This window comes from Falco punctatus, assembly GCF_963210335.1.
Source record: "Falco punctatus genome assembly, chromosome: 5".
NCBI classification, from domain to species: Eukaryota; Metazoa; Chordata; class Aves; order Falconiformes; family Falconidae; genus Falco; species Falco punctatus.
The window spans coordinates 18299222-18325775 of record NC_137584.1 but is presented as its reverse complement, the minus strand read 5'-3'; the positions used below and the strand labels follow the sequence as shown (position 1 = coordinate 18325775).

At 38.0% G+C, this 26554-nt stretch overlaps 1 protein-coding gene across 17 annotated transcripts in view; it reads right to left on the bottom strand.

Annotated features, from left to right (window-relative positions):
• Positions 1-594: 594 nt before the first annotated feature.
• The window catches only part of DST (dystonin), a gene marked incomplete at its 5' end in the record, with an annotated part of 302226 nt that continues 276266 nt past the window's right edge, over positions 595-26554 (bottom strand). For 10 of the 17 annotated variants that reach the window (XM_080389883.1, XM_080389888.1, XM_080389889.1 and 7 more), the window contains 18 exons: positions 595-1656; positions 3016-3139; positions 5824-5934; positions 6396-6595; positions 7361-7429; positions 9825-9942; positions 12978-12995; positions 13853-13927; positions 14095-14249; positions 15739-15901; positions 16180-16343; positions 17151-17280; positions 18059-18247; positions 19069-19212; positions 22674-22802; positions 24009-24203; positions 25576-25735; positions 26063-26232. In XM_080389883.1, coding sequence (XP_080246009.1) covers positions 1391-1656; positions 3016-3139; positions 5824-5934; positions 6396-6595; positions 7361-7429; positions 9825-9942; positions 12978-12995; positions 13853-13927; positions 14095-14249; positions 15739-15901; positions 16180-16343; positions 17151-17280; positions 18059-18247; positions 19069-19212; positions 22674-22802; positions 24009-24203; positions 25576-25735; positions 26063-26232 — 2580 coding nt within the window. In that variant the 3' untranslated portion in view covers positions 595-1390. The remainder of the gene's footprint in view (positions 1657-3015; positions 3140-5823; positions 5935-6395; positions 6596-7360; positions 7430-9824; positions 9943-12977; positions 12996-13852; positions 13928-14094; positions 14250-15738; positions 15902-16179; positions 16344-17150; positions 17281-18058; positions 18248-19068; positions 19213-22673; positions 22803-24008; positions 24204-25575; positions 25736-26062; positions 26233-26554) is intronic. The other 7 variants (XM_080389876.1, XM_080389877.1, XM_080389879.1 and 4 more) reach the window with 3 other exon arrangements.

The window sequence follows — 26554 nt, the reverse complement described above, 5'->3', positions numbered from 1 at the left end:
GACCAACCATAAAACAGTCTTCCCCTAAAATTTCTCTACTAAAGGAATTCATTTTCTAGTATACGAATGGTCAGGTTTAGACTATTCGGTCTGCCACATTGGCCAAAGTCTACCTAAGTCTTTCTGATATTATCAAAGAGCATTTTTAATTTCTAAGGGTTCTGTCACTATTTACTACAGCATCTACCCAGCCATTCTACAGTGTTCCCATTTGAAGCTGCATCCTTTTTCAGCTGAAAATGAACTATTATTAATGCTTTCAAAGAATCCATGAATAGCAAAAATACTTCACTGACAAAAAGAGCAACTGAATTACTCTTTATGCCTTTCATACATGGTATATAAATGTCAGTTTAATAGGAAGAAAATAATTGTCAACACACAACAATTACATATAATTTCATATGATCTGATAGGTGCAATTTAGTGTTTTATTAAACAAATACAGTAGCTAACCAAAATTTGATTGCTGATAATGGAGAATTACATTAAAGCCTATGTTCCTATGGTAATTGTTGGTCACCTAACATAATATATGCCCTAAAACATAATGCAGAAAATTATCTTCCTGTGAAATAAGAAATACAATAGAAATAAAGTTAAGGGACATGTTTATTTTGGAGCTTTCTGCAAGCAAAATTGCTTTGATACAAAATGAGTTCAATGATACAGTGCTACCATCCACTCAAGCAAAAGAAAACCTCACATTTACATGAATGCACTTTATATTGATATTCTTACAGAATAATAGTTCAGATATCCAGAATGTGTCTGGCCTCATTGAAAGCAATGGCACAGAAATGCTGCAAGGTATTGGAGTATTGTATTACCGGTGAGTGCTTAATTACTTCTGTGAGTTCTCTGGGAGATGCTGTATAAATAAGGGTACTGTGAATGTGGATTTGTATTCCTTAGTAGTTTTGACATACATCCTTTAGTGTTTGTTTAGTTAGCTCAAAATGTGTAATTGTGTCTTTTGGCTTTTTAGTATTCTCTTTTTCTTTTTTAAAGAAAAATCATGAGGTATCCTTTACTGTTAACTAATGACATAGTGATAGGCCTATTTTTTTGAGGTTGCAGAGACTTACTGTACATTCAGTACACTGTACATTCGGCAATTATTTTTAGTGTACTTTCTACACATTACTGTGTACAACTGTTAGTTTACATTAAAACTCTTCCCCCTTCTTACAGGATATGGCATAAACAAAAACAGATCTGGCAAAAATTATACACATAAAATAAGAAGACAAATACACAAATAAGGCCATCTGCAGAATTAAAAATCCACCTCTTGCGATATTTCACAATGATTTCTACATGATATTTTACATCTTACGGACTTAAATACTTAATGCAAAAGGAAAAGACCTTTACATAGCCAATCATATTATCTCTTCAAGGACTTGTCCAATTTGCTGGCTAGTGGCCTTCTCTGGGGAGTTGGAATTTTAGAAGGCTTGGCTGATGCTGGCCGAGAACCTGCTCGGGGTGTCGGTCTGCTTGTAGCAGGAACAGTCTCTGACATGTCTGAGCATACAGACTGGATTTCTGAAATGTCAAAGTCAGATGCATCACTGCCTCGGCGGCTACTTGACCTGCTGCCAGCCTTGCTTCCTGCTCGGCTTCCAGGTCTGCTTGGAGTTCTTCTGGTTTCTAGAGAGAGGGAAGATATCCATCAGTATTAGACGAAAGGATGGAGGAGGTGTGCAGGTCTCTCCTAGACCTCTGGCAACTTCAAAAATTCCTCATTGCACAAACTAAACTTTAGACCTCTGATGGGCAAGCTAGACGATGCCGTATCTCTCACTAAAGACAAGGAAATGTGAGATCAAATGCTGAGACACAGTTAAGCTGTCACTAGCACATCTCATTAAAAATGTATTAGCCTGGCAACTTTTCTTGACTTACCAGACATGCATTGTACATTCACTCAACAGCCAGAGCCTTTCTTTCCCCTGCCATTTCCTCAGTTATGGACTGAAAGAATTCAGTATCTGGACTCTTCATGCATTCAAGATTTCTCCAGATATGCATCTTGGAGACACAGCTTAATATCCCTATTTTTAAACGTGTATCCCTCTTTTTTTAAAAAAGCCAATACTATACAGTTGAAAGTTGCAAGTAAACAAGGGCAGAGTATACATTCTCCCAAAGGGCTGAGTAAATGAGCTCTCAGCAAACCTGCTAAAGTGAAAGCCTGCCCACCAAGACAATGTGCCATGAAAAAAAAAAAAAAAACCACAACAAAGAATCTTAAACAGAAAACCATTAATATGTTTTTTTGATAATTTGCCGATTACTTATTGAGATTTTTTTATCTTGACATATCTGGTTCCCTGTATGTGTGAAGAACACCAAGTTGAAGCTGAAATCTTAGGTGGCTCATTTTTCAAATCACCTATAAGACACGTACTCCTTCAACAGGATTTTCCAGTACTGCCCAGTATGCTCTGCAGAGCTTAAGATGTGAGGAAAAGCCGGTAGAGCTATCTTCTGTTTAACCATCTAGCCTTCTCCCTTATACAAAGCTGCTCTGAGGATCCTAGAAGAGCAAAGCTTCACTGCTTTCTACTTTCATATACTGTTTTAAAAAACTCTGTGGGATATTCCATTACTAAGGTCATCTACAGCTGCTCATGATTAAGTGATCCTTCTGCTCCATCACAGCTGAGCTTAACTTGAATACAGGGAACAACCAAACCCTTTCTTTTTAAGTAAATGCTTCTTCTCTAGTGCCTTAGGCAAATACGTTGGAGATATCATTGTCAAGGTGGTTTGCAGTCATGAATTTGCACATCCAGAGTTGAATGTACCTGCTGTGCAAGCACGTGAACGGAGGGAGGACCATTATCATGATTATGTGCCCCCATGGCAACACTAATGTGGACACACACTAGGATTTTCACTTCTTCCCATTCTTCTGACATCTCCCTCACAGCCTAACGTGACCCTAAGTATTCAGGTAGAAAATGAAGCAAGCAGTAGATCAAGCTCTGAAGTCAAGACACACACCTGCAAACTGAGCTCTGACTCTGGTAGCTGCTGTTGACAAGATGCCACTGTCTTCTCCAGAGTGGAAGCCCTTTCCCGACAGATATCCTGGCAGTCTGAGTTTACTTCCTTGAATCGGTGTTCCCTATGCAAAAGAAAAAAACGAAACAAACACAAAAAAGAAGGTTTTTCCAATTGAGACTACTGAAGGTTAAGGCCTGGTATTCGGTAGTACATAGCCTGCAATATGATCATCATAAAAACATTCATTGTGAATCTGAAAAAATGATTTGAGTCACTATGGATATTTTTCATGATGTGAAGTTTTGAACATTCCTTGAGCAGTTAGTATTTGAAGTAATTCAAATGTAAAACAACAACAAAAAGAATCGCTTTAACAGTCTGCTTGACATTAACATTTTAGAGTTCTTTGTATGTATTTCAATGCATATGAAGAAAGAAAAATGCTACCTTCTTATAATTAGTCGAGCAAGTAAGGTTAGTTGATGGTACATACATGACTTAAACAGAGACAAGTAGTTGAGGTTTTATGTCTGCATAGCTTGACTTTCCAGCATTCTGACTGTGGTTGTAGGTGGTGAATACATTTGTTTCAATTTTATAAATATTTTGAAACCAAACCAAAACTATCAAGTTTCAAAACCTTCTGCTAGAAAAAAGCAGAAAAAGAGACATAGGGCTAATTTTAAAAGTTCCTGTTGCCAATATATTGTCTGAAATGTCTCTGCCATCTTACCCTGCCTGCTTTCTCATTTCTGAAATAAAAGGAGTATTGATTTACAATCCGCCCCAGACGGGAAGATTTCTTTCAAAGCCACAAGAATTAAATCCTCACATTTCAAAAACACACGTAGCACACTAGACAGGAGGTGTATGCAAGTAAGAGGAAAACTACAGTATTCGTATTCATTTCCACAACATAAAAACACTAAGTAGGTATCCAAAAGGAACAACAAACACCGCAGTGATGAATGCGGCACATTGAGCAGCCTGGATCCCAGGATCTGGTCTGTGCCTTTGATCCTCAGACAACGATGCTGTAGAACTAGGTACTGAAAACCAAGATCCAGAGGAGCGTGTTGGGAGCTGCCTAGAGCTAAGCACTGAGCGGAGGCCTGGCAGGAGTGTGCCTGGCAGCTGCCAGCTTGGACCACTTCTGGCACACCTGAACAAAAGAGCATTGAGATGCTACAGAGCGGAAAATCTGCTGGCTCTGACAGGGATGGTCACAATGTTAAACCCTCTTTAAAGCCAAGTACAAATGCTTAACATCCAGCCAGCCACACCCTGGAAATCAGTCCTACACAGAGACTGCTTGGGAGGCTAAGGAGAAAGGGAACACTCTCCATTACCTCCACTGAAGCTGCTGCACTTTGGGCAAGGCGTTGGGATAGAATCACTGGTGCAAGAAGAAAAAGAGGTCAAGCTTGTTCTTCAGTTTTGCCCTAAACCCAAATGCAGTCTACATAGAAAACAAATCACTGCGCTCTCGGGCAAAATGCCTCAGAAACTCACCGCAACCTACCGCACCCTACTCATTCCATTTATAATCTTAAACCATGGTGGTTTACATTAACGAAAGTTGCTGAAACTACTAGCAGTTGTAAGAGCAGGTGAGAAATACAGTACCACCATTTGAAATCAATGCAAATTGCTTTAATCTCACTGTAATTCAGTGAAAACACCACCTTACCGTGTCTAGAAAGCCTTTAAAGTACCATCAATTAATCTTACAATTCAGTTACCAGCTAAGAGATGAAAGAAAATACAGAAATATATTAGAAACTGACAACTGACTCAGCTCTGTGCTACTGTTAATTATTCTAAGCAACAGCCCCGTGTGCTTGAAGTGCTGTGTACATCCACACACCTGCAGTGTGCACATGTAACGTACCCACTCACACAGGAGAAGGGAGTGAAAAGTTTGTTATGCATCTTTGAGCAATGCCACACCAAGATCATACCAACTTAGCACCAGAAGGTGTCACACGAATAAGCATCAAATGCAGATTTGTGATAAGCAGATACAGCAGAGCTGATGGTAGCGCAAGGTTCCCCTCACTGAGGCCTCCGTCCAGCCCAGGGCAAGAGTAACTCCTACAAGTGAGATCCTACAGCCTGATCCAGCTGCAATCTTTTCACTGACTGTAATGACATTAGAGGAGACACTTTGGCTCCAAGCCCCTTCAAATTTTGGTCGTACAGCTTAACTGCCGGCACAATCCTAATTACTATACTAGCAATTTCGATCTAAGTCATGGGCTGGAAATAAGACCAAAGCTCATTTCCTGTTAAGTCATCAAATAGCTCTCTCATTAGAGCAACAATTGGTCACTACCCTCCTAAACAAAACTTTCAGTTGTTGGAAAGATTCATGTATCACAGTCAGCCTTTTGCGCTATCATCTTCACAGTGATTGGGTATTTCTTTATTTTGTGGTTTTGCATTGGAGATCATGATTTATTAATCTAATTCCTGCAGTTGATTAATACTACAGTACTTTATGAACTCAAAGTAAACAATTTAAGGAAATAAACCTACAAAGTGTATGAACTGCTTTATTAATAAAAAAGTACTTTTCCCCATTTGCTCAACCAGTTCACTGCATACTGTTATGATTTATTAACCATCTGCACTTTAAACATAAATTCATTGAGGCATAATTTCACAAAGGTCTATAATAAAGACGATGCATTAATACGCAAAGGATGTTGCAGCTCTGAAGCACTGAAACTCTAGTGGCTGTTAGTGAAGTGACAGTTTTAGTGAAGGAAGGTCATTAGACTAGGATCTCTGTCCTTACTGTACCTCTGCAGATGACCCTTGATAGTCTGAGGATTCTGGTGGCTTAGAAGGAGTTGACGTTTTGCTGTTTGTCAACCATGGTTTACCATAGTTGCGTGTTAAATGATGGGGCGTCTGTATGAAACAATGGTAAATCAAAATATGAAGGACAGCAGATGGAAAACAATGCCATGGAGAAGGATACCCAGGCCTTCACAGGAAGATCAAGTATCATAGCAGCAATAAAAACTAAGCAGAAAGAGTTGATGACAAATGTTCTGAAATTAAAAGATGACAGAGCTTATTTTTCAAATGACATGGAAATTCAGTGCTCTTTCAGAGCAATTCCCAAATTGCCGGATAGCTCATGTGGCACCTTAAATGTGAAGAATTCTTCTATTCCCGTATCACAAACAAGCAGTAGAGGAAATACACTGAAAAGATGTCTCAGATCGTCCCCAGACTATGAAATAAAACTAGTGATACTTCTCCCCTGTCAGCTAGGGAAAGCACCGATATTGTTGGAGCAAGAAAAAAAATATTAAGAAATCTGTCCCCATTTGTTAACCAGTGCAGTTTTGTACGTTTCTCCTTACCTTTGGCGTACTTGTAGCAACTGCCTGTGGGGCAGCTGCCTGGCCAGCTTGACTTGACAGAGAAGTAGATCTGTTGGGAGAAGCACCCCTTGAAGAGGGTCGTGATCTACGGCCCCTTGGTCGGAAAGCTGCCATGCTCTGACTGGCACCATCTGCCAAAATGAACTTTTCACGCAGCTCCACATTTGTCCTCCCTTTAGCTGAAGCAAAGAAAGGTGTCCATTTAGTCCAATACGAAAACTGTCACAAGGCTCTTTATTGTCATTTCTGCCATGCCAACTCCAACACACTTTAACAGTAAATAAAATGCATTACTGTGTAATGCATTTATTTTGGACACAGAAGAGTTATGTGCAGAACTCGCTTATTCTAATACTTTATGCCAGCAGGAATGAACCACTGTCAAAGGAAGTCAGTGTGATAATGGAATGCTCAATGTGCTAAATCATTGTTAATCAATCATCTACTAATAAATAGGCACAACCTGATGAGCAGTTTTGCTAACTCTACAGCTACTCATAATAAATAATACTTGCTTGGACGTTCCAGAAGAAATTGCTCAGTACAAATTACAGGAAAGCAGCAAATATATTTATTGAAAACTATGAAGTTATGTAGTTTGGCAACATGCAATGAGGAACATAAAATCCAAACTATGATGAGGTAATTGGTGGCTAAGCACTCACACACACATACAAACACACATGTGAAAGAATGTTCTGCAAGAATAGATGCATGACACATTAGTATTTAACTGTGTCAGTGTGAATGACAATTGTTTTTGAAACACTCTTCAAGCGTGTCAAAAAAATTAGTCTGCAAAGCATCAGCCCATGTAGGAACACATTAAGCCAAATGTGATGGGTGAAGCATATTGTTAAAAGTAAATATATTTTAAAAGTGGGAAGAAAATGAAGAGAAAGGAGAAGAGGAGGAGGAGGAGACAAAGAGAGGGGTTTGCCAACCTATAGTAGGCTGAGTGGTAATTGAAGAGTTTGATTCCGAACGTAACATTTTACTCCCGTGATGATGAACTAGAAAAAATGACACAGGACATGGGTCACATTAAAGAAAATCGTTAGCAGGAGAAGAAATCAAGTACAGCAGCTGCATAGGCAAGAGACTTGGGAGCACCAGGCCAAAAGACAGGACTCAGAGCAAAAGCTGTCTCTAAGTACTCCGAGGTGAATTCTCAAAGGTCTCCTAGGCAAAAGGTACATAGCACTTGGACAGACTTGGCTGCAGTCCCAGGTGTACTATTGTAACAACAGTATTTATCTGCTAACATAAAGAAGTAATATAAGCCAAAATGATTTTATATAACTAGGTCCAATACTTTTAAAGCTGTTTATGACAACAGTTCTTTGACACGTGGTTTATCTAAATACACAAGAACCCTTTGGTAGAAAACCATATTTACTACGTGAAGTGCTTAAGGAAAAGCCCGAACCTGCACCACTGACATTAATGATTGTTCTGCATCACTGACTTCAACGTGACTAGAATTAGGTACCAATCCACAATGTCTAACGCCTGGATGATTTTATAGAGATCAGTATTCCTTTCCACCCGCTGTGCTGACTTACTCATCTGCTCATGTATTTCAGTGAAAAAGGGATCAAGTACTACAGCAAATACTATACAGATACACAGAACACAAAGTTTATTAAAGAACAGGGGATAAAGTTCCAAAGGACTCTTAATCTGAGAGCAGTGATAAGGAATTCCAGTAAATTAATTAGATAGTTATTAAGTATTGTATCTCTCAGTTTCAAGCCAAGCAGGAATTGCAACAGCCTACCTGTCAATAGGCCTGAGAAAAATGTTTGGGATACATCAAAACTAAGTTAACCCTTCAATGAAGTATGGTATTTTGAGGCACATTTCATTTTTCACTACCCTGCACTTTTGAGGAATATGGGCAGAAGGCTATAATGCAAGGATAGCTCTGCAGGCAAAGATGACTTTCCTATAGTAGCAGATGCAGAATCAGGTGCTAAATTTCAGTTAGACCTACGGTTCAACACCAACAAATGTAGCATTACTACTACATTTCTTTATAAACAACATACGCAGTATGTTGGTAAGCAAAAGGACAATTTTTTAATACTTCTGAAAAACACACAGATATGATCACAAAGTTATGACAGTTCTTTTATGATACTATGACAAGAAGTTTAATGGGTACCTTTTAAGCCTGTAGACAAAGGTTTCTAGGCCTTAACTAATGCAGTTTTGTGGTAGTTTCTTTTTGGATTTAACAGGATTTTGTGGTAGCTCCTTTTTGGAATTGAAATCCCTGACTTAGAACGACAACTGCTACAAACAGAAGCTCTTCACCCTCTCAAGTTCTGTTTCAAACTGTTTAGAAATCCTGGTCCCAAAGCAGAAGCTGTGATAGCTGACACTGGAGTAAGGTCCACGGGACAGTTGATGTCTCTGTCTTCACTAGCTCACTTGCCTCCCTGAACTCCTCTGTGCTGTTCTCACACTATTACAATATTGATTGTGATTCTACAGAACCCAAGAGGTAAAAACACAGAAAATTTAATGCTGCTAGTTAATAGGACAGAATTACCTAGTTATAGACCATCAGCTCACTCACAGTCATTATTACACTTTCTGCAATTCTATTACTTGGGCTACTATTTGACTTGTCTCTCCCCCACTCCCTTCACAAACGGCTTCTTTCCTATCACCAGCTGTTCCTCCATGAACAGTGCCAGGCAGAGCCGACCCTCCCCCTAGGAAGTAGGCTTTCCAACAAACTAAGATGCCATTACGTTGCTGTGTACTGAGAAAACAATGCATTGGATACAATGCCCTGGAGGGCACAGTGATAAAGCGCTTCCTGCTTCACCAGAGCACAAAGTCCTCCTGACCACAGCATTTTCCACTTGCTTTGTACAGGGCTCAGGGCTCTGCAACGTGGTTCTGGGGAGGATGCCAATGAAAAGGCAGGGCTACAAAAGCAGAAACTGAAAGCCTGGGCACAGCCACTGGCCGGAGAAGTTTTTTGTGGTGGTGGTGTTACTCTTCAACTGCCTTATTTTGATTTATTGACTTAAAACTCTCTTGCTGAGAAGGTTTTATTGGACATTTCGGTGTGCTATTTCTGGCAGGTTACACAATCAGTTTACGTGCCATAAGCTCTGTCTGGGCTACATTCAATTCTTAAATACACCACTAACACCGAGGAACTGCACAGGAAGACACCACAGTTATTCTAGACGTACATCAGGGCAACTGAAGAGGATCTTAACCACGGTATTTAAAGTTCACAAAAAAACAGATCATTACATGACATTTAGTGAGATGATGTTTACAGAACTGGCATTTTAAACAATTCTATCTCCTTTGTGAGACAATGAACAGTGACTGTATCCAAATAATTATCTACATGTCCATTTTAACAGTTGTGTTACATACCTCTGCAAGGATCATTTTTCACTAAGAACTCATCGAGTGCCATCCAGCCACCTCCAACACGAACCATGACTGTACTTCTTAGGATACGAACAAGGCGCAGTTGCTGAGAGTCACCAAACTGCAATAAAAAAATCAAACAACTGTCTGAGGTTCTCAGTCATTCAGATGCTATTCAACACTGATAGGTTAAAGATCAATTTAAAAAGTTTATTTTTATATTTATTATTAGTAAATGCTAAAAAAAAATTATCAGATTTATTTATGCAGATTATTAAAGCTGTTAAGATTTCAAATCAGATGCTGCTGCATTAATCCAAAGGAGATGGCAGGACGGTAAGAAAGAATCTCAAGTTTAATTTTATGCTTGATTCTAAAATGTCTGAGCTCATAAAGGAAGCAAAATTAGTAACACATTATTTAATTAGTTACGATCTGCATTTGTGCACATTAATGAAGACCTATTTGCATTATTTCACTGTTAAAAGCTTAAGTAAACTCTCTTCTGCAACCATCTAGATTTTAATAATACCAGCTGAAAGGAAGGTAGCATCGCTTTAAGCAATCAGTATGTGGGCTGGAAATTCAATGCATTATGAGTGTTGCACAGTTCTGTCAATTGATTCAGTATAAGGGATATTTTCAGATATAGCACTGATACTTGCTCACCTATGGCGAGGTGCATATGGGGGAGGGAACATGAAGCAATGAATGATTGATAGCTATCTTTATTGTCCTTTATTATAAACTGTTTGTCACTCCTCTGTCTACACACTGAAGTTCCTCACAATTCGGAGATGCACAAAAACCTGTTTCATACTAACTCTTGTACCAGCCCATTCTTCCTCTGGGATGATGGCCAGGCCTAATATATGTTTTGCTCTTGAAACCAGTATAACAAAACCTGTATGCAGTATCTCCGTTGATATCCAGATCAAAGGAAACAGGACCAAAATGCTGACCCCACAATCTCATGAAAACTAACCAGAAGAATTCAGTACTTTTCAGCCAATGCCACTAAAATATTTGATACCAGATCATCAGGCCAAGCCCAGTGGGCACTCTCACGCAAACATGCAGAGCACTCACTGAAACCAACAGGAGTCAAATACACCTCTTTGGGACAATCTTTGACGCTTGAAGAAGGCTGGCCATAGTTCAACTGTACCTACTTGCTCCAGAGAGGACTGAAATGCTTTAAATGCAAACCACACAAACGTGCTCCCTACCTGTTAAATGATTTTAGTTGTTTGGTACTACTTAAGCCAAGAAGAGAGAATAAGTTTAAAGGAATATTACTTTTAGGAACCAAACAAAAGCAAAGCTCGTCACTTAATTCAATAGTATTTTTTGTTATAAATAAGAACATTCACATGAGCATTATTTTTAAGGGCTTTTTTAATAATGCATTCAATATGTGCTGAACAAAACACTAATATATATAGAGAGACCAAAGTTTAAAAAAAAAATCCAAATTGATGCCATTTATTTTTATTGGCTTGTTTCTGCATAGATTTTTTTTTCTAAAGGTTCTAAAGATACTATCTTTTGTTCTTTTCTTTATTTTTCTCCCATCTCAGCTTAATTCTTCAGTTAGACCCCATCAGACAACTACACCAAGTGTCAGATACAGTATCCTTTGGAAACTGCCTACCTAGGCTGTGGTTAATTCAGACAGTGGAACTCCTGGGAAGTAATACAGGTATCTATCAAGGCATTCTTCCTAATGGTAACTCAGTCCGTTTCCTTCTTGAAACAGTCTGAATACCAACTTCCCTTGAACAAAATTTCAGTTTCAAACAATCAGAGGTAAAAAGTCAAGAAAGTCTAGTTTAAGCTACAAAAAGGCCTGTTCTTGACAATAACCATATAACATCACCATCACTAGAGAAGCCTCAGCTAACTTGCTGTAGGTGCTTTTTACTGTGATGTTGTTCTGCATCAGTAAGTTAGACACTCCCCCAAAATGCTGTATTTTTACCAGATCTGAGAGTACAGATGGCAGATAAGAGGATTTACATAATTTCAAACAGTCTTTTCAAATGAGCCTTGTTCTTGTTCTATATGTGGAAAACATTTTAAATTATTAGATACGTTGCTTGAGGCATGCGGTAAGATTATCCACTGCACTCTGTGGATATTCTTCTATACTTCACCAGGCTCTGCCAGTAAATAAGAATGCAACTACACTTTCAACATCTCTAGATATAAAGTGGCTAATACTGTTAACACTAGCATACCCAGAGTGTATCATACATATTAATTGCCTTGATAAGTACATGAATAAGATACTAATGGGATCTGGTTTGCATAAGGTATTTCCATTCTCACCAGGCAAGCATGACTTAACACTTTAGGAGGCTGCGTATCAGTAGTAAGGAGTAAGTAAGCACTAGTTAGCGTTTCCTCCCTGTACCACTGAATGGTGCCGCTGAAGTATGACTGATTGGTGACCAAAATGACACAAATTATTCTTAAACATAGCTCCAATACATTATAGACTTGCCATGGCTCTTTGAAAACACTTTAGGAGAGGGAGTAGTCTAACTAGAACAAGTTTCTTTTGCCTCTTTTCAAAATATGTATTTAATGATTCACTGTGTTAGTACATAAAACACCAACAATCAACTAGGTTCTTAACGAGTCTGCTTGACTGCATAGGGATTCTATTTTTTGTCCCTGAAAATGAAAGTATTTTTTGCCTAATTTGCAAGAAATAAGTGATATGATACTGGAATCTGTTTACTGTGACTAGCCTTTAATCTGATAGCCTAAAAAATACAACACAAATTTTGAGGCATTTCACTAGGAGACTGAAAACTGGTAACAGTGGTTCTAAAACTGCAGTTTAAATGCTCAAGATCTTTTACTATGTGAATTGTTGCTGACCGTTATCTGGTTCCTTTAAAAGTAATCTCCTTAATGAGGAAAACGGCCAAAGAAAGCAGGTGAGAGATTGAAGAGGAGGGATTCTAAAACAAGGAATGCTCCATAATATTAAAAGAAATATCACAGCTGACCAGCAATGAATTAGCTGAGGATGAAAGGATGGCAAAAAGACTGACCATTGCAAGCTTAAATCACTATGCGTTAGAAAAAAAAGGAAGAAAAAAAAAGAAAAAAAGAAACTTCATAACACATTCCACTGGTTTATACCTGATTTCCCAGGAAGAACTGATAAGAAATGAAAAATGGAAGAAAGAAACGATTAGTTAACAGGAAATTCTCTATATGACTCTAGAACACATGCAAACTAACACATTAGACATTCTAAATCAATTATCTACTTCAGAGATGAGCAGGTAGCTAGCCATCCAGAGATTGAATCCTGGAAAATTTTCAAGGCCTTTTGTTTCCTTCCCATTGCAGTTTCTGTGGTCTTTTAAAATAATGTACAAGTATTTAGTAATCTCTTAATCAAATACTGCATATTTCATCTGAAATTGTTCTGGTTAATGAACCTAGGGGTAGCAGATCTTTCTTTACAGTGTGATATTTATTTTTCTGTCTCTAAAATCATTCTGCAGATATCTAACAACACTTCAGAAGCATCAGTATGCTCCAATAAAATGACAAGGGAGGATAGAAGTGATTGAATACACTTTGGTAAAAGATTTTTGAAGTATGACACAATACAACAGGAAAATATCAGTCACTTTTTATTAAACTAACAGAAAATCAGCTGCAGTTTAAACACTTTGGATATCCAGGCAAAGACACTGGCTTTTAAGGAGCTGTTTTATACATGCAAGCATGTGTGTATACATGCAGTTAGCTTTTAAAAATTCCCAGACTGAAAACAGTTTCAGTAGTTTCAGCAAAAATAAATACAAGCAGCAGCATTTCCCTATATTTTTCGCCTGCATTTCCTAACAAGTCAAACCCATAGAATTTAGACAAGCTTAAATAAGAAAACATGTAATTGTCACACCAAATACCTGCAAATGAATATAGCCCAATTCCTTGCATAAACCGTGTCATAGGGAGAATCTTTAAGCTGAAAGAACTAAGAAGGTCCTTAGAAAACTTACCCTGTACTTGTTATCCCCAATCTGTTCCACTTGAAACCGTTTTGCACATTTACACTTGGCTACCTGCCTTGTAACCTGCAAAAAACCACAACTGGATAATTACTTTACTGCAAGTATCATACGCCTAAAGATTTTTGTACCTGGTAAACATCAAATTATATAGTAGTGAAAATAAAATTCATTATTAAAGAACGTGACCCCAGTAGAACAGAATTAGCAATCTAAGAAAGCAGAGAATGTACCTCATCTTCAATTTTGTCAGCATCTGTGAGAGGCTTGTATGCATCCTTGTTTGGATGAAGAGCTGCTACAAATTCATAGTAGTCAATATATCCATCACCATCTCTATCAAAAATGTCTGCAACAGCACTCATTTCAAGTCTGCTTGTTGGGAATTCTGTAAGAAAAAGGCAACAAAAGCTAAGTTTTTTGGATTTTCAATCCTATTACAATGAAAGGCTTTATCACAAATATTAAAAGGTTTTTAGGCACTAGGTGACAGATAATGCCTATCAAAAAAACAAGGACATTTAGAAGACTGAAGAAATCTTTCTGAAAAAACACCTGGAACTCCAGTGTTACCTAGATAGTGGATTAAATTGAGTATCATAGTGGGGCTTGAAGAGATACAGAAGCAAAAGCACAGATTAAACTGTAAGATATATGTGTGTTTTGGCTTTTTTTTTAACATTTTGACGCTCAAAGTGCATAGAATACCAGAGATGAACAAGACAAATTGTTAATGAAGAAAGGTCAAGTGAGAATTGCTAATTAAATTTGGAATGCAAGGCCTTCCCGCTGCAAAAACATGCATGCTATTTTGTGAAATCCTTCTTTAGATAAGTTCACAGCAGCAGAACATTAATCCATGAAGAGTTTCTCTATGTAATGGTCAAAGACAATTTCAAGATGGTGAACAGGGCCTGTATCATGAGTATTTAGCAGTTACAAGAAGTTGATACTGAGTTAAATGAGTAAGCTGTTTTAACCTCTTGGTGGTGTCAGGTTTTTTTCATCAACTTCTGTCAATTCACATAAAACAGTGACATCCATATGTAGTGACTGTATTACTGCATTTCCTAAAGCAGGGGGAAATACATACACTACAAAATTCTCCTACTGAATAACTTTAACATGAGATGCTAAAAGCAGCCCAGTTCTGAATCTTCACTGCTCAAAGCAAAACTCTTCATGATCTGAAGATAAAGGATTATTTTAAGTAGGAGGCCCTTATCTGTTATGAGTCAGTTGCTAAAGGGAAACAAGATCACACACACAGACATGATGTAGAAACCTTAATGTTACCACCAACTGCGCATACCCAAGGAATACCAGCCCACCAGGAAAGCTAGGAAAAGTCCCTTCCTAGTCTGGTTGCTTGACATTTTGATCCTCTTTATAGATGCAATGGATTTATGGTTCATGTAAACAACAGTTTCAGAAACTCAGTGGCTTCCTTCAGTAATTGAAACTATTCAATGTAAGTTCTTTAATAAAAATCCCATGATCATATGAAATTATTTTGAAAATTATGTGTTGGTTTTATAATGTACATTTTACTATTCTGACTGATCAATGAAAAGTCATTATTGAAGTCGCTACTGTACTGTGAGAATGAAGATCCAAGTCCTGTAAACTATAAATTAGCCAATAATATAAATGTGACATTTGTAATCTGATTCATAATGTAAAAGAACTAGAAAGAGTTTCTAGAATCTAGGAATATTTTCAAGTAAAATAATTATAGTTTAAATTAATCATAATTAATGACTTCAATAGGGAAATTATGACCTAATAACGCAATAAACTGCATAGGGCACACTATATAGACAGACTTCATGAGATGTTTGTTCCAAGGTCAACATTAAGTTAATTTTAAAACTTACTTGAAGACAGAATTCCATCAATAAATTCCTGCCTTGTTATCTTTCCATCCTGATCTTTATCAATCCTCCTAAAGAAGTCCATCACACGAGACTTCTTATGGTTCATCCATCGCATGTATTTTTTCCTCCAAATATCAAAATCAAAGTTGGCAAATTCTCTCAGCTTAATAAAAAAAGAGAAAGAACTTTCTTCAGTTGAAATAGGTCTAGAAAAATCAATGAGACAGATACCATCTGCATTCTTTTGAGTAACTGGTTCTTTGAGGACCTATATAAACATTTTTAAAGCACGTTAAAGCACAGTGTTTTCAGGTAACTCTATTATACAATATAGTACAACAAATATGGAAATTGTTTACAGTATTTACAGTATTGGCAATTTAATCTATGGTAACAACAGTATGCAAAAAGTATGTATATTCTGTACAGTCCTTTTCTGACCTCTTCAAGTCTGTCCAAAGCATCATTAAGTTTTCTTCTTCTTTCCAAGGCCAGAAGCCAGACTTGCTGCCATTTGCTGACTAAAAGGTTTACCCGTGGATTCTTGGTTTCGATTTGCGTCTGGGCTGCTGATGGATATATGCCTGGTGTTGGGGAACGCTTTCCTGTCAAAACATAGTAAAATGTTTAAGTCTCACCTGATTCCAACAAAAACATTCACATGAAGCGTACTTGACCTTCCTAAAACTACTCCTTCCTGTCCCAAATGAGCCCATACCCTGATATGATTCCATCTAATGGGATTTTTATTTAATTTTATCCACCATTGCTGGGTAAGGACGATGGTGGTTAAAGTACCTTTCGTCTAGCAGAAGCAGTTAGCAGTAGCTGCACTAGTGAAGCTTCAAAGGTTATATAAAATCTTTGCAAATCCCTCAGAGAGTTGCAAAGTAAACAACCTGACTTTAGAAGCAGGTTTCACGTATGGGTAAGTATAAAACACAACGAGTAAGTACACCTAAAAATACAGAAAGCTATTTCATCACTTGATGGTTCACTTTCCATTCAACTTCACTGAATACACTTTCTAATTGGATCCATATAATTTCATAATCAGTAGGAGCAAAATTTGGGCTCTACATCTTTATGTAAAAGAAGTTGCTTGTACTTTCAGATAATAGTAGATTTGCAAAGACTTACCACATGAACACTCTTGGAAGTTTAACAGCACGTGAAAGGTTGCACACTTTAAAAATAGGTATTCAAGAGGTATAGTCAAAATTTAAAAATACATGTCTGCTATGGGAAATTTCCTCACAATGAAAAATGAGAGATAATTAGAAAATCAGCAAAGAGAATGTCACCCTGTTCCACTAGAAGCTAATCAAATCTATTAGATTATTAGTAATCTGTTATCTTTATAGACAGAGCAACGGTGTGCGCAACCTGGCCCGAAAGACTTCATTACTTACTTCCTGTTCTCCCCTTATCAAGGACAGGAATATGAGATTGTACTGGACTGGGTTCAAGTGCCTTTCTTTTATAAGTCTTTGTAACTTTATCCACATCAGGTTGTTTTCTGGTCATTTCCTCCATGAATGTCTGCAGTCAGACAGAGGTGGTTTTAATTTAAAATACACAAAAGTGATCACAGGAATGAAAAAACACATACAATAGCAAAACGCCAACGTTACAAGAATGACACAGAAAGACTCTTACAATGCCAGCCTCACAAAAAAAACATAGATAAAGGTTTGGTAGGTGACAAAAAAATGGGAGTATAAGCTTTTAAGACCACTATGGCCTGCTTGTTAAAGGAAGGCTAAATCTAAAAAGCAGTCTGTCAAACTCCTTTATCAACTGTGTATGGCGAGGTGACATATGACAGAATTTTGACTCTGAGTACTCAGATGTTCCTTGCTGTTCAGACTGCAGTTCATAGAAGTGAGACAGACAGCTCTGGTGTGTAAGCTGGGCTAAGTCTATGAGCATTCACTGCACCAGCAGCTCCTTCTGGCACTTCATAAACATATTTTTTAAATCCAATCAGTAAAGCCATACTGCAACACTAGGCAGCAGCACTATCATATATTTAATGTGAGGTTTTAAGAATCATTATTATCCTTGTTCCTATGGGGAGCTGTAGGCTTACTTTTAGAATAACGTGGCACTGAATTTTTGTTCATTTTTTTTACCTCTGTGTTGAATAAACTACAAGCACATCATATGCATACAAAACACACAACTGAGTATTGGAAAAGGGACTTGATTATTAGAAGAAAAAATAGCTAAGGACATTCACACTTGATTATGAAGCCTAGTGGAGACGTTAGCACCATCTGTGGAATATGTAGGATGCATGTCACTTAACAAGCCTTACCTGATGTTCAGCTATAAGTGCTTTAACTTCCTCAATCTCCTGGGGGATAACCTCTTTATCTTTTTCAGTAAGTGTAGTCTCTGCCCACTGCAACCAGGACAGCAAGGCTTCCAGCAATTCCTGATTAGCAATAAGCCCAGCCAGAGCTCCTGCCAGTCTCTGTTGATGTTGTTTAGCCCAGGCTAAGACCTTAATAAAATAACCAATGCATGAGTATGTGCACATCTGAAATTCTTTAAATGTATTTAAAATTACTCTACTAACAGTAAACCCAGATGTAAAACAGGCGTGTTGGTGTTTGGTTATCAAAGGTGCTAGGTAACTTGAATTCCAGTTCAACACATTTTTTTCCACAGATATTCAGGATTAGGTGCTGTTAAATGCAGTAAACAGCACGTTCAAGCAACGTATCAAGAATTTTATCAAACAATATGTATTAAGTTAGCGAATCACATAGGATTTAGTGTCTGTATTCCTCCCGGGCACTCCTGAAGCCATACTTTGCTAACACCAGTATTTTGGGTTTTTTTAAACTTAATATACACAGAAAATACCACCTTAACAGCTGGGAGTGTGGTACACCCTCTCAGACCTACTTGTAGCCACTTAAATCATTTGGAAATCTTCCAGGTTAAGAATACGTTGGACTGAAATCCTCCCTAATGCAATTAGAAAATGTTTCAAGTTTGCCCTGTATTTCTTCCATTTGTAACTTTTAAGTTTCTCCGTAGAAACTATTGCCTTTCTTCACATGGGAAGTGTCAGGCAGGATCTTCTTTAATACATACAAAGAAAGAAGCTTGACCATCTGCTTTAGTTCTTAAAGCCCTGTAAGTTTTGAAATAAAACCTAGGGAAGCATGGTATTAACATCCATCACTGCAGATATTTTAAATGTTTAGTTCTCCACAGCTGGATCATTTCCTCCCAGTGTAACTGCCATGTTAGTTGCCAGCTTTGTTCCAATCAGAGATGAACTACTGCAATGAAGATGGCTTGACATATACTAACCTCTTCAAACCTGGCTCTGATAATTGTTATCCAGTGCTTAATGGTGGTGATGGAGTCTGGGTGGCAGATAGCTAGGATAGCTTCTCCCATACCTGTTGCTTTATTCAGTTCTGCCTTTTTCTCTTCCAGTTTCTTCATAAACTCCTAAACCAGAGATAACAATTTCAATGAGATGTTGAAAAAAATTGCAAGAGAAATCTGAGTGCATAGTCTGCAAGGTCACAAGCTTCTTGATCTTCCAAACAGATTCAACTTGCAAGAGGCAAATTTAATTTCTCTGAGAAAAATTAAAAACGTTAGAAAAGCCTATTCCACTCAAAAGTACTAAATAAAGCTCTAAAATCTTTACCCCAGCCTGCCACTCCTTAAAAGCCCACCGTACTGTAAATATTTGAAAGACACATGCCCTTAAAAAACAAAACAAAACAAAAAAAACCAAAACAAAACAGAAGGGAAAAAATCAACTGTAAATCAACTATATGATGGTTAGAATCATTATTGGCTACATTTCAGATGACTTAGTGCGTCAGTCAGTTACAGTAATTCTTCATAATAAACTATCAAGCTCCTAGCAGAGACTGGAAATGTCCAACTATAATTACATGCTCAGACAAGATGATAGAGGACTTCAGGAGCAGCTATACTAAACCAACACACATGTGAAAACTCAGCAGCTGAGGGGGAGAGACTCAGCAAGAACAGGGACAGTGACTGCTAATTAACCAGCTGTTTTCAGAGGCACTACCATGTGGGAAAAATCTTGTAAAAGCAAAAGGATGTTTACAGCTTTAGACACCCAAGCTCATAGCCATTGATGTTCCTACAGAGTCTGGCAGAGGAAAGGGTGGCAGGACCAGAATTGGGTGCCAGGTGGGGTGGTGGGTGGGACAGAGGGACACAACTAAAAAAAACGAAGGATTTTTTTCCATCCTTCTGTAGTTTGCATTTTTCAAAAGTTTTTGTTATTATTATTACTCCAGTGGTTTTACTATTCTGCCTATTTTGTTATGCCTAAATGTTGTGTAAGTCTGTGTATCTGTGTGAGTGCCCTTAAACTGCCAACATCTCTCAGTGCCTAGTGGAATTTTTTGTTGTATTTTAACATCATTAATTGTGCTACAAAATGGAACCATGTCTCACTATTCTGCATTCTAGAAAATAAAGATCAGCCAAGTCAGATCCTAGAAAATTCAAAATCACCTAAACCTTGTAAAAACAAATTCTACAACAACTCATAATGACATTATCTTGTGCCTTTACAAAGCAAATATGAAACTATTATCAAATAAAAGTGTAAACGAAATAATCTCTTCTACTTTGTTCTAAAAGCCTGGAATAGGTAGGCTGTGTATTTAAAGCTATTTATTACCAACTGATTTTGACTTAAGCTTAAATTAATGTCAGAGTTTAAGACCCAGTCATAATCACAGTCCTTTCATAAAAACACATGAGTTCTTGCAGTATTTCAGTTCAAAATAGTTTTGGAAAAGCCAAGGAGATTACCAAAATAAGCTAAGGCCAGGAGGAAAACAGGCAACAATGACAGTGTTTTCCCTGCACAACTGTACTAGAATATCTTTAAACCTATGACACACTACATACACCGTATTAAGCTTTCCCTCAGCAAAGGATATGAATTGTATTTAACTCTGGGCCAGTCCAGTGATATAGATAAGTTTACAAGAGAGGAGATGGGATGCTACTTATTAACTAATGCAGTGCATTAACCCACTACACCTCTCAGTCCCTAGAGAGGTTGGTGAGTGACAGAAACCTCTCTGCCTGAGATAGCAGAATTCATTAAATCATGTGAAGTATTCAAAAAAAGAAAAAAATCAGTGTTGGGCATAAAGATAAGACCATTTGCATAAAACAACGTCCTGAAGAAACCTTTTAACATGTAGCTGGATACAGATGCATTAGAACTATTTTACAAGAATCACAGTGATAAAAGGAAGACACATTTCATATTTATATAATGTCATAGTCATACATTTTTTTTATATTAATATTGCAGCATTATAATACAGACATGGTGTTTAAAGCTAATACCACACATTATATTTTCCTGTATTTTCTTTTTTTCTTCTTGAAAGCTAATGTTATAAGCTTAAGAGGAGAGATAACTTATTCCAGCAAGATTTTGCTCAATGTGCTTATTGACTGTTGAAGCAGCAGTGCTACAATCTGTCTTAGCTTGACTAATTCTGTATTTCTATTATTCAGCCTTTAAGAAGAAAATGTGGTTGGAGGACATCTTCTAAAGCCTACTAAAAATATTTAAGCATGGTATGGCCATATTTAACACTGAGGTTGGTTTTGTTGTGCTAGCAGTTATTGTCCCCAGCTGGACAGGGTTTCCCAGAGATAAGTTTTGCTTTGATTTGAGGTTCCAAGTTATGCTTCAGCTTTGGCAGCACAAGTTTGAGCTTTTGTAGAGAAGTATTTTGTTAATCAATCTACCTTGCAGAGGGAGAAATTTAAGATTTTTTTTTTCTAATGATTTCAGTGGACATAAGATTTCATTTAGACAGTTCTTTCCTCCGTATTGAGAAGATCAAAAACCTAAAAAGGAACTGATGAAGCACATGTGGAGGAAAGGCAGCTAAAAGATAAATTCCATTGTATCGGAAACAGCAGGTTGCTACTGCCAACATTTGTCAGCATATGCTGATGCACGCATATATTTGCCAGCTAAAGAATAGCACCCAGTTTCCACAGCCCTAAATTAAATCTGAAAACTTCTTCAAAACACTGCAGTCTGAGTACCTCGAAAACTCCTTAATTAAGAACCATTAGATAATACTCTGCACGCACCCCTCTGCGTAATAGTATTCCCAAACTCAATTTAAACAAAATGCTCTTCCACTCTCCATTTCGTAAGTTCTGTTATAACCTTCTTAGAGCAATGAGGAAGAAATCCATTATTCCTAAAATTTGTTCTATAACATTTGTGGGCACTACATTCTTGGTACTATTACCACCACATTTACAAGAGTTTTGCACAGGCTTAAGTGTGCACCTTTGCAGCCTCCTGTTGGGAGAGTGAAAATATGACCTCTCTGCTTCTTACTTAGACATTTTCCCATCTCATTACTGCAACGTCGGTTTGATGGCCTATAATCTAGTATCTGTAGTACCTACGGCACTGCAATATTTCAGTACCTAACGCATGTGAAGTATGACAGCATGCTGCTTCACCATGACAGAAGGTTAATGGATGGCAACGTCATTCTGCTGACACTTTCCAAGGGCCTTGAAAGGAAAGCATTCCCTGTTTTGCTCAATGGTGCTAAGACAGATACACTTTTGCTACTGTAGCAGTCTGTTACAATTGTCAGGCAGCATATAATGCACAGAGGGGTTTGCATCATCTCTAAATGTTTACTGGAACTTGTGAAAGGCCCATCATTTTCTTAGCAGGCCAAGATGACTCAAAACAACAGTCCAACACTAGTATGGGCACCAAACTGCCAGCTCCTATAGAAACAGTTGCAAGATATGCTGGATATGACTATACAGGATAGTTCATGCCTCCTTTTCTTTATTCTATCCTCTAACAGACCTACTAGGATGAAGAGGACCCTCTTCATTTTCATGCTTACCCTGTGCTGGTCTATCAGTGTATGCAAGGCCTCTTCATCATCTGGAAGGACCCCATGGAATCGAAGAGCCTGCTCCGCCTCTGCCAGCCACTCCAAAAGGACATGGACAACAGAGTGGAATTCTTCTGCCTGTTAAAATACAAGAAGTCACGGTCACTCATGAGGGGACCTGACAGACACACTGCAGCTTACACAAGGAGACTGAACCCACATTTGGAGTCATTAATCATGCAGCAGTAATGGCACATTAACTTTCCATTAAAAAGTCAATGATAAACAGTATACATTTTCATAACTGTAAAAATATCTCATGCTTCCCAAAAAGTTATAGGAAGCCTAAAAGCCTGTTCATGCTTTTAGCCATCTGATTTATAGTGTATTTGCAGCTCAGTTGAGAATATCATGCCTTTACGCTGACAAATTACACGGAGGTGCTTTCACGGACCAGCTGGAGAGATGAGAACTGCATTTTCTGCATAGCCTAAATCACTAGTTAAGCAAAATTAATTGACAGTCTGTTGGTGACTGATCCTTTTACGTCTAGATAAAACAAGAAAGTTCCACCTTTTGGCGCAGTCAGACACAGTTAGGTGTTCAAGGTAGCTCAGGATTGTGCCTGCTTGAAAGACCAGAGAGCTGGACAAACACAGCACCCTGGGAAAAAGCAGGGCAGGAATTTTGTACACAGTGGGTATATTGCTCTTGCAGAAGCCCCATCCTAGCATCAACCCAAGCTAATATATCTTCACAGAGCTGTAAATCAATACTATCTCACATTTGGAAACAATACAGATGGACCTGTAATTGTTTGGGATTGGTACCAGCCGATACTGACATACATAGAGAGCTCCTGAGTGCACTCAGGACAACTTCGGTTTTTCTGCGGTGTACTTCACTGTGCACTGTAATTGTGCCAATGTAAACAAGATTTCAGTACACAAATTTGCTTATTTCCAATAAGGCATAAAGGGCATAAATATGATTGAGATCTCTAACTTCCTATGAAGGGGGCATAGTTCTTAATCACCCTTCACACTTGATGGTAACTTCAGTGATTTTTCGAGGTGGTAAGGTCTTTGAAACATTTGCTTTGCATTTGTGGTACAGACATAATAACAGCAATAATAAATGCTAAGAGGTATTATTTATGTGCTATGGTAAAGGGATAGAGACAAGGTAAGCACTGCATGAGCAAGAAAATTAGTATTTTCGAATGAGATTAAATTAAATATAATGACACTAAGTGAAAATTAAATTACGTTTTTGGCAACTGCACCACAAGGTATTTTCAGTGCTTCTCGTAAAGTACATGTAGCACCAATACTACTCCCCTACCTGCCGAAGAGCCTGTTCCAGTCGTGTTTGCTTGGATACTGAGAGGGCGCAGACTGTCTCCCAGCGAGTGCTTAGCTCCTGCATTTGGACTTTGACCCAGGAAGAGTCGTCACGACTGCCTTCTATCAGCTCCCTTGCAGAGCGCTTCAGAGCCTGGACACTGCTTGTTCTTTTTCCCAGCTCCTTCTGGAAAACCTAGACACCACCGAATATATTTGAAATGTTTAACTCATTAAGGCATACTTACGTAACAAAAACCTACTGGTTATAAGAAGAAATTGAAACACTGGTTCAGCTCAGTCAAGAGTAACTCCAACTAAGTGATGCAAAACACGTAAGTTCTGCTTATCAGATTCCATATGAAGATATTTACACTCTACCTCATCCTAATAAAACTGGAATATGGCAGAAAAATGTCAGGCAGATCCTGAGAACCCATCCTGATTCAATGGATGTGAAATCTAGCCTCTTTGGCATGCTGGTTTTACACTCTTTATCAAAGCAATTGATCTGACATGCTGATTAATGTGCAAGATTGCTGTGGCAGGAAAAGATCAGATAAAACGCTAACAATCAAGGAGAAAGTTTAAAATCATAAAACCAGAAATAAAACCCCATCTGGGGGTCTGACTGTAAGGCTGTAGATCTTGCCAGATATTCATATATGTATGCGAGCGTATGTTCACATTTGCAGATGGAACAAGCTCCAGTTACATAAAGGAAGCTCTCAGAAGAAGATACAGTATACTGTTGCCACTGACTATGACTTGTTTGTGATATACAATGGGATTTCAGAAGCAATTCCACCATATTTCAGGCAAATTTTTATAGACAACCCATGTTTCCAAATACTTTTTTCTGTAAGAGACAAAATCTCCTTCTCACTGAACAGTATTTGTATACTGGAAGTCACTGGTGGAAGAACAGAGGGACCTTCACCTCATAATTCCCCCAGGCTCCAGCGCTCTGACTGCATGTAGCCTTTGCAACACCAGTACCTTCAACAGCCATTTCTTCTGATGTACTGAACTGAGAAACTGGGATTCAGAAGCACAGTCCCACATCTCCTACTTGTTCCCATCTCCAAAAACACTTCACTAACAAAATACTGTAGCTTGCCAATGTAGGCTTCCTGGGCCACAGTCGTTATATACTCTTGTGCATAATTTAAACACTGCAACTACATTTCTCGACAAATATACAGCAGCCCTGTGGGTCTGAAAGGCTGCCGTAGTCATCAAGAATGCACTGGACATTTGGTTAGCAGATGTCCTAAATAAAAAGCCCTGTCTCCCCTAAAGATTTCCAGTAAAATAGTTTTTGCATCTATTGCCCATATACCCGTACTTGTAAATGCACACTTGTGACTTTTAACAAAATATTCATAAATACAGTATTATGTATTCTTCCACATATGTTTTATAGCACTTTCCATTGTTGATGACATGATTGTGTTACAAAACTATCCCATGTTTCTAAAACTTACAGTATAGCCAAATCAAAACAGCATTAAAATGCTACACTTCAGAGCAGTCTAGTAATTAAAAAAGAATATTTTTGCAATTACCTTGTGATTGTCGATCAGGTTCATCACTAAATCAATGTCTCCGTGTACTGGCTGATCCTCCGCTAGCTGAGGTTCAATTTTGTATAACCAGTCAATGAGAGCTTGCAAAGCATCAGTAAACTGTCCCGAAAACAACAGGGCTTCCTCCAGTTTATTTTGTCTGGAGGAAAAATAAATTAAAACAAAACAAAAAAATAAACACCACCCACAAAAATTAAATTGTTCATACATTTGAAGAAAACATTTTCAGCATAAAATTACAACACCTAAGAGCTTTATATCACTGTTTGCCTTTTTAAATAGAAGGACCATCTGTCCACTCCCCATACCATCAGGGAACTATGTACTTCTAGTATTTTATTGCTTTGGTACTCCTAGTTATCAAACAAGCTAATGACTCTAGTATTACTTTTACACAATGGAAGCCAGAAGAATTCTCCTAAGTGTTTTTCTTATCTGCTGAATAATTAGGATGGTTTTCATTTACCTTTCCACTGATTTTCCACAAATTGTATCCCATTTATCCCTTAATTCACTCAGCATATCATCAAGTTTCAAATTGTCATCAGCCAATGTGGTTTTCTCTTTCAAGGAGCGTCCAGTCCTATTTGTGGTATCGTACACAGAATGTTTGGCACCAAGAGATTTCTGGAATTCCTATATATATATGGAAGAAAAAGAAAATACCCATATAGTATTAACTGCTTACAGACCACAATTAATCTTTAATATATTTGCAATGGGAATAGTAAATGTTGCTGCAAGAAAATTTTAAGCTTACTGCAAAACTTCTAGCCTGCTAGTGCCACAGCGCACCTGAAATTATATGGAGCTTGACACTAGCAGAGTCCCTACTTTTTGGCCCTCTCTGGGAACATAGCTCTACACCTTCTGGAACAACTTCTGGAAAATTCCTCCTCTAGTGAGAGCAGTGATTTCTGTCCTACCATAATACTCCTAAATTTCAGCAAGAGGCTTC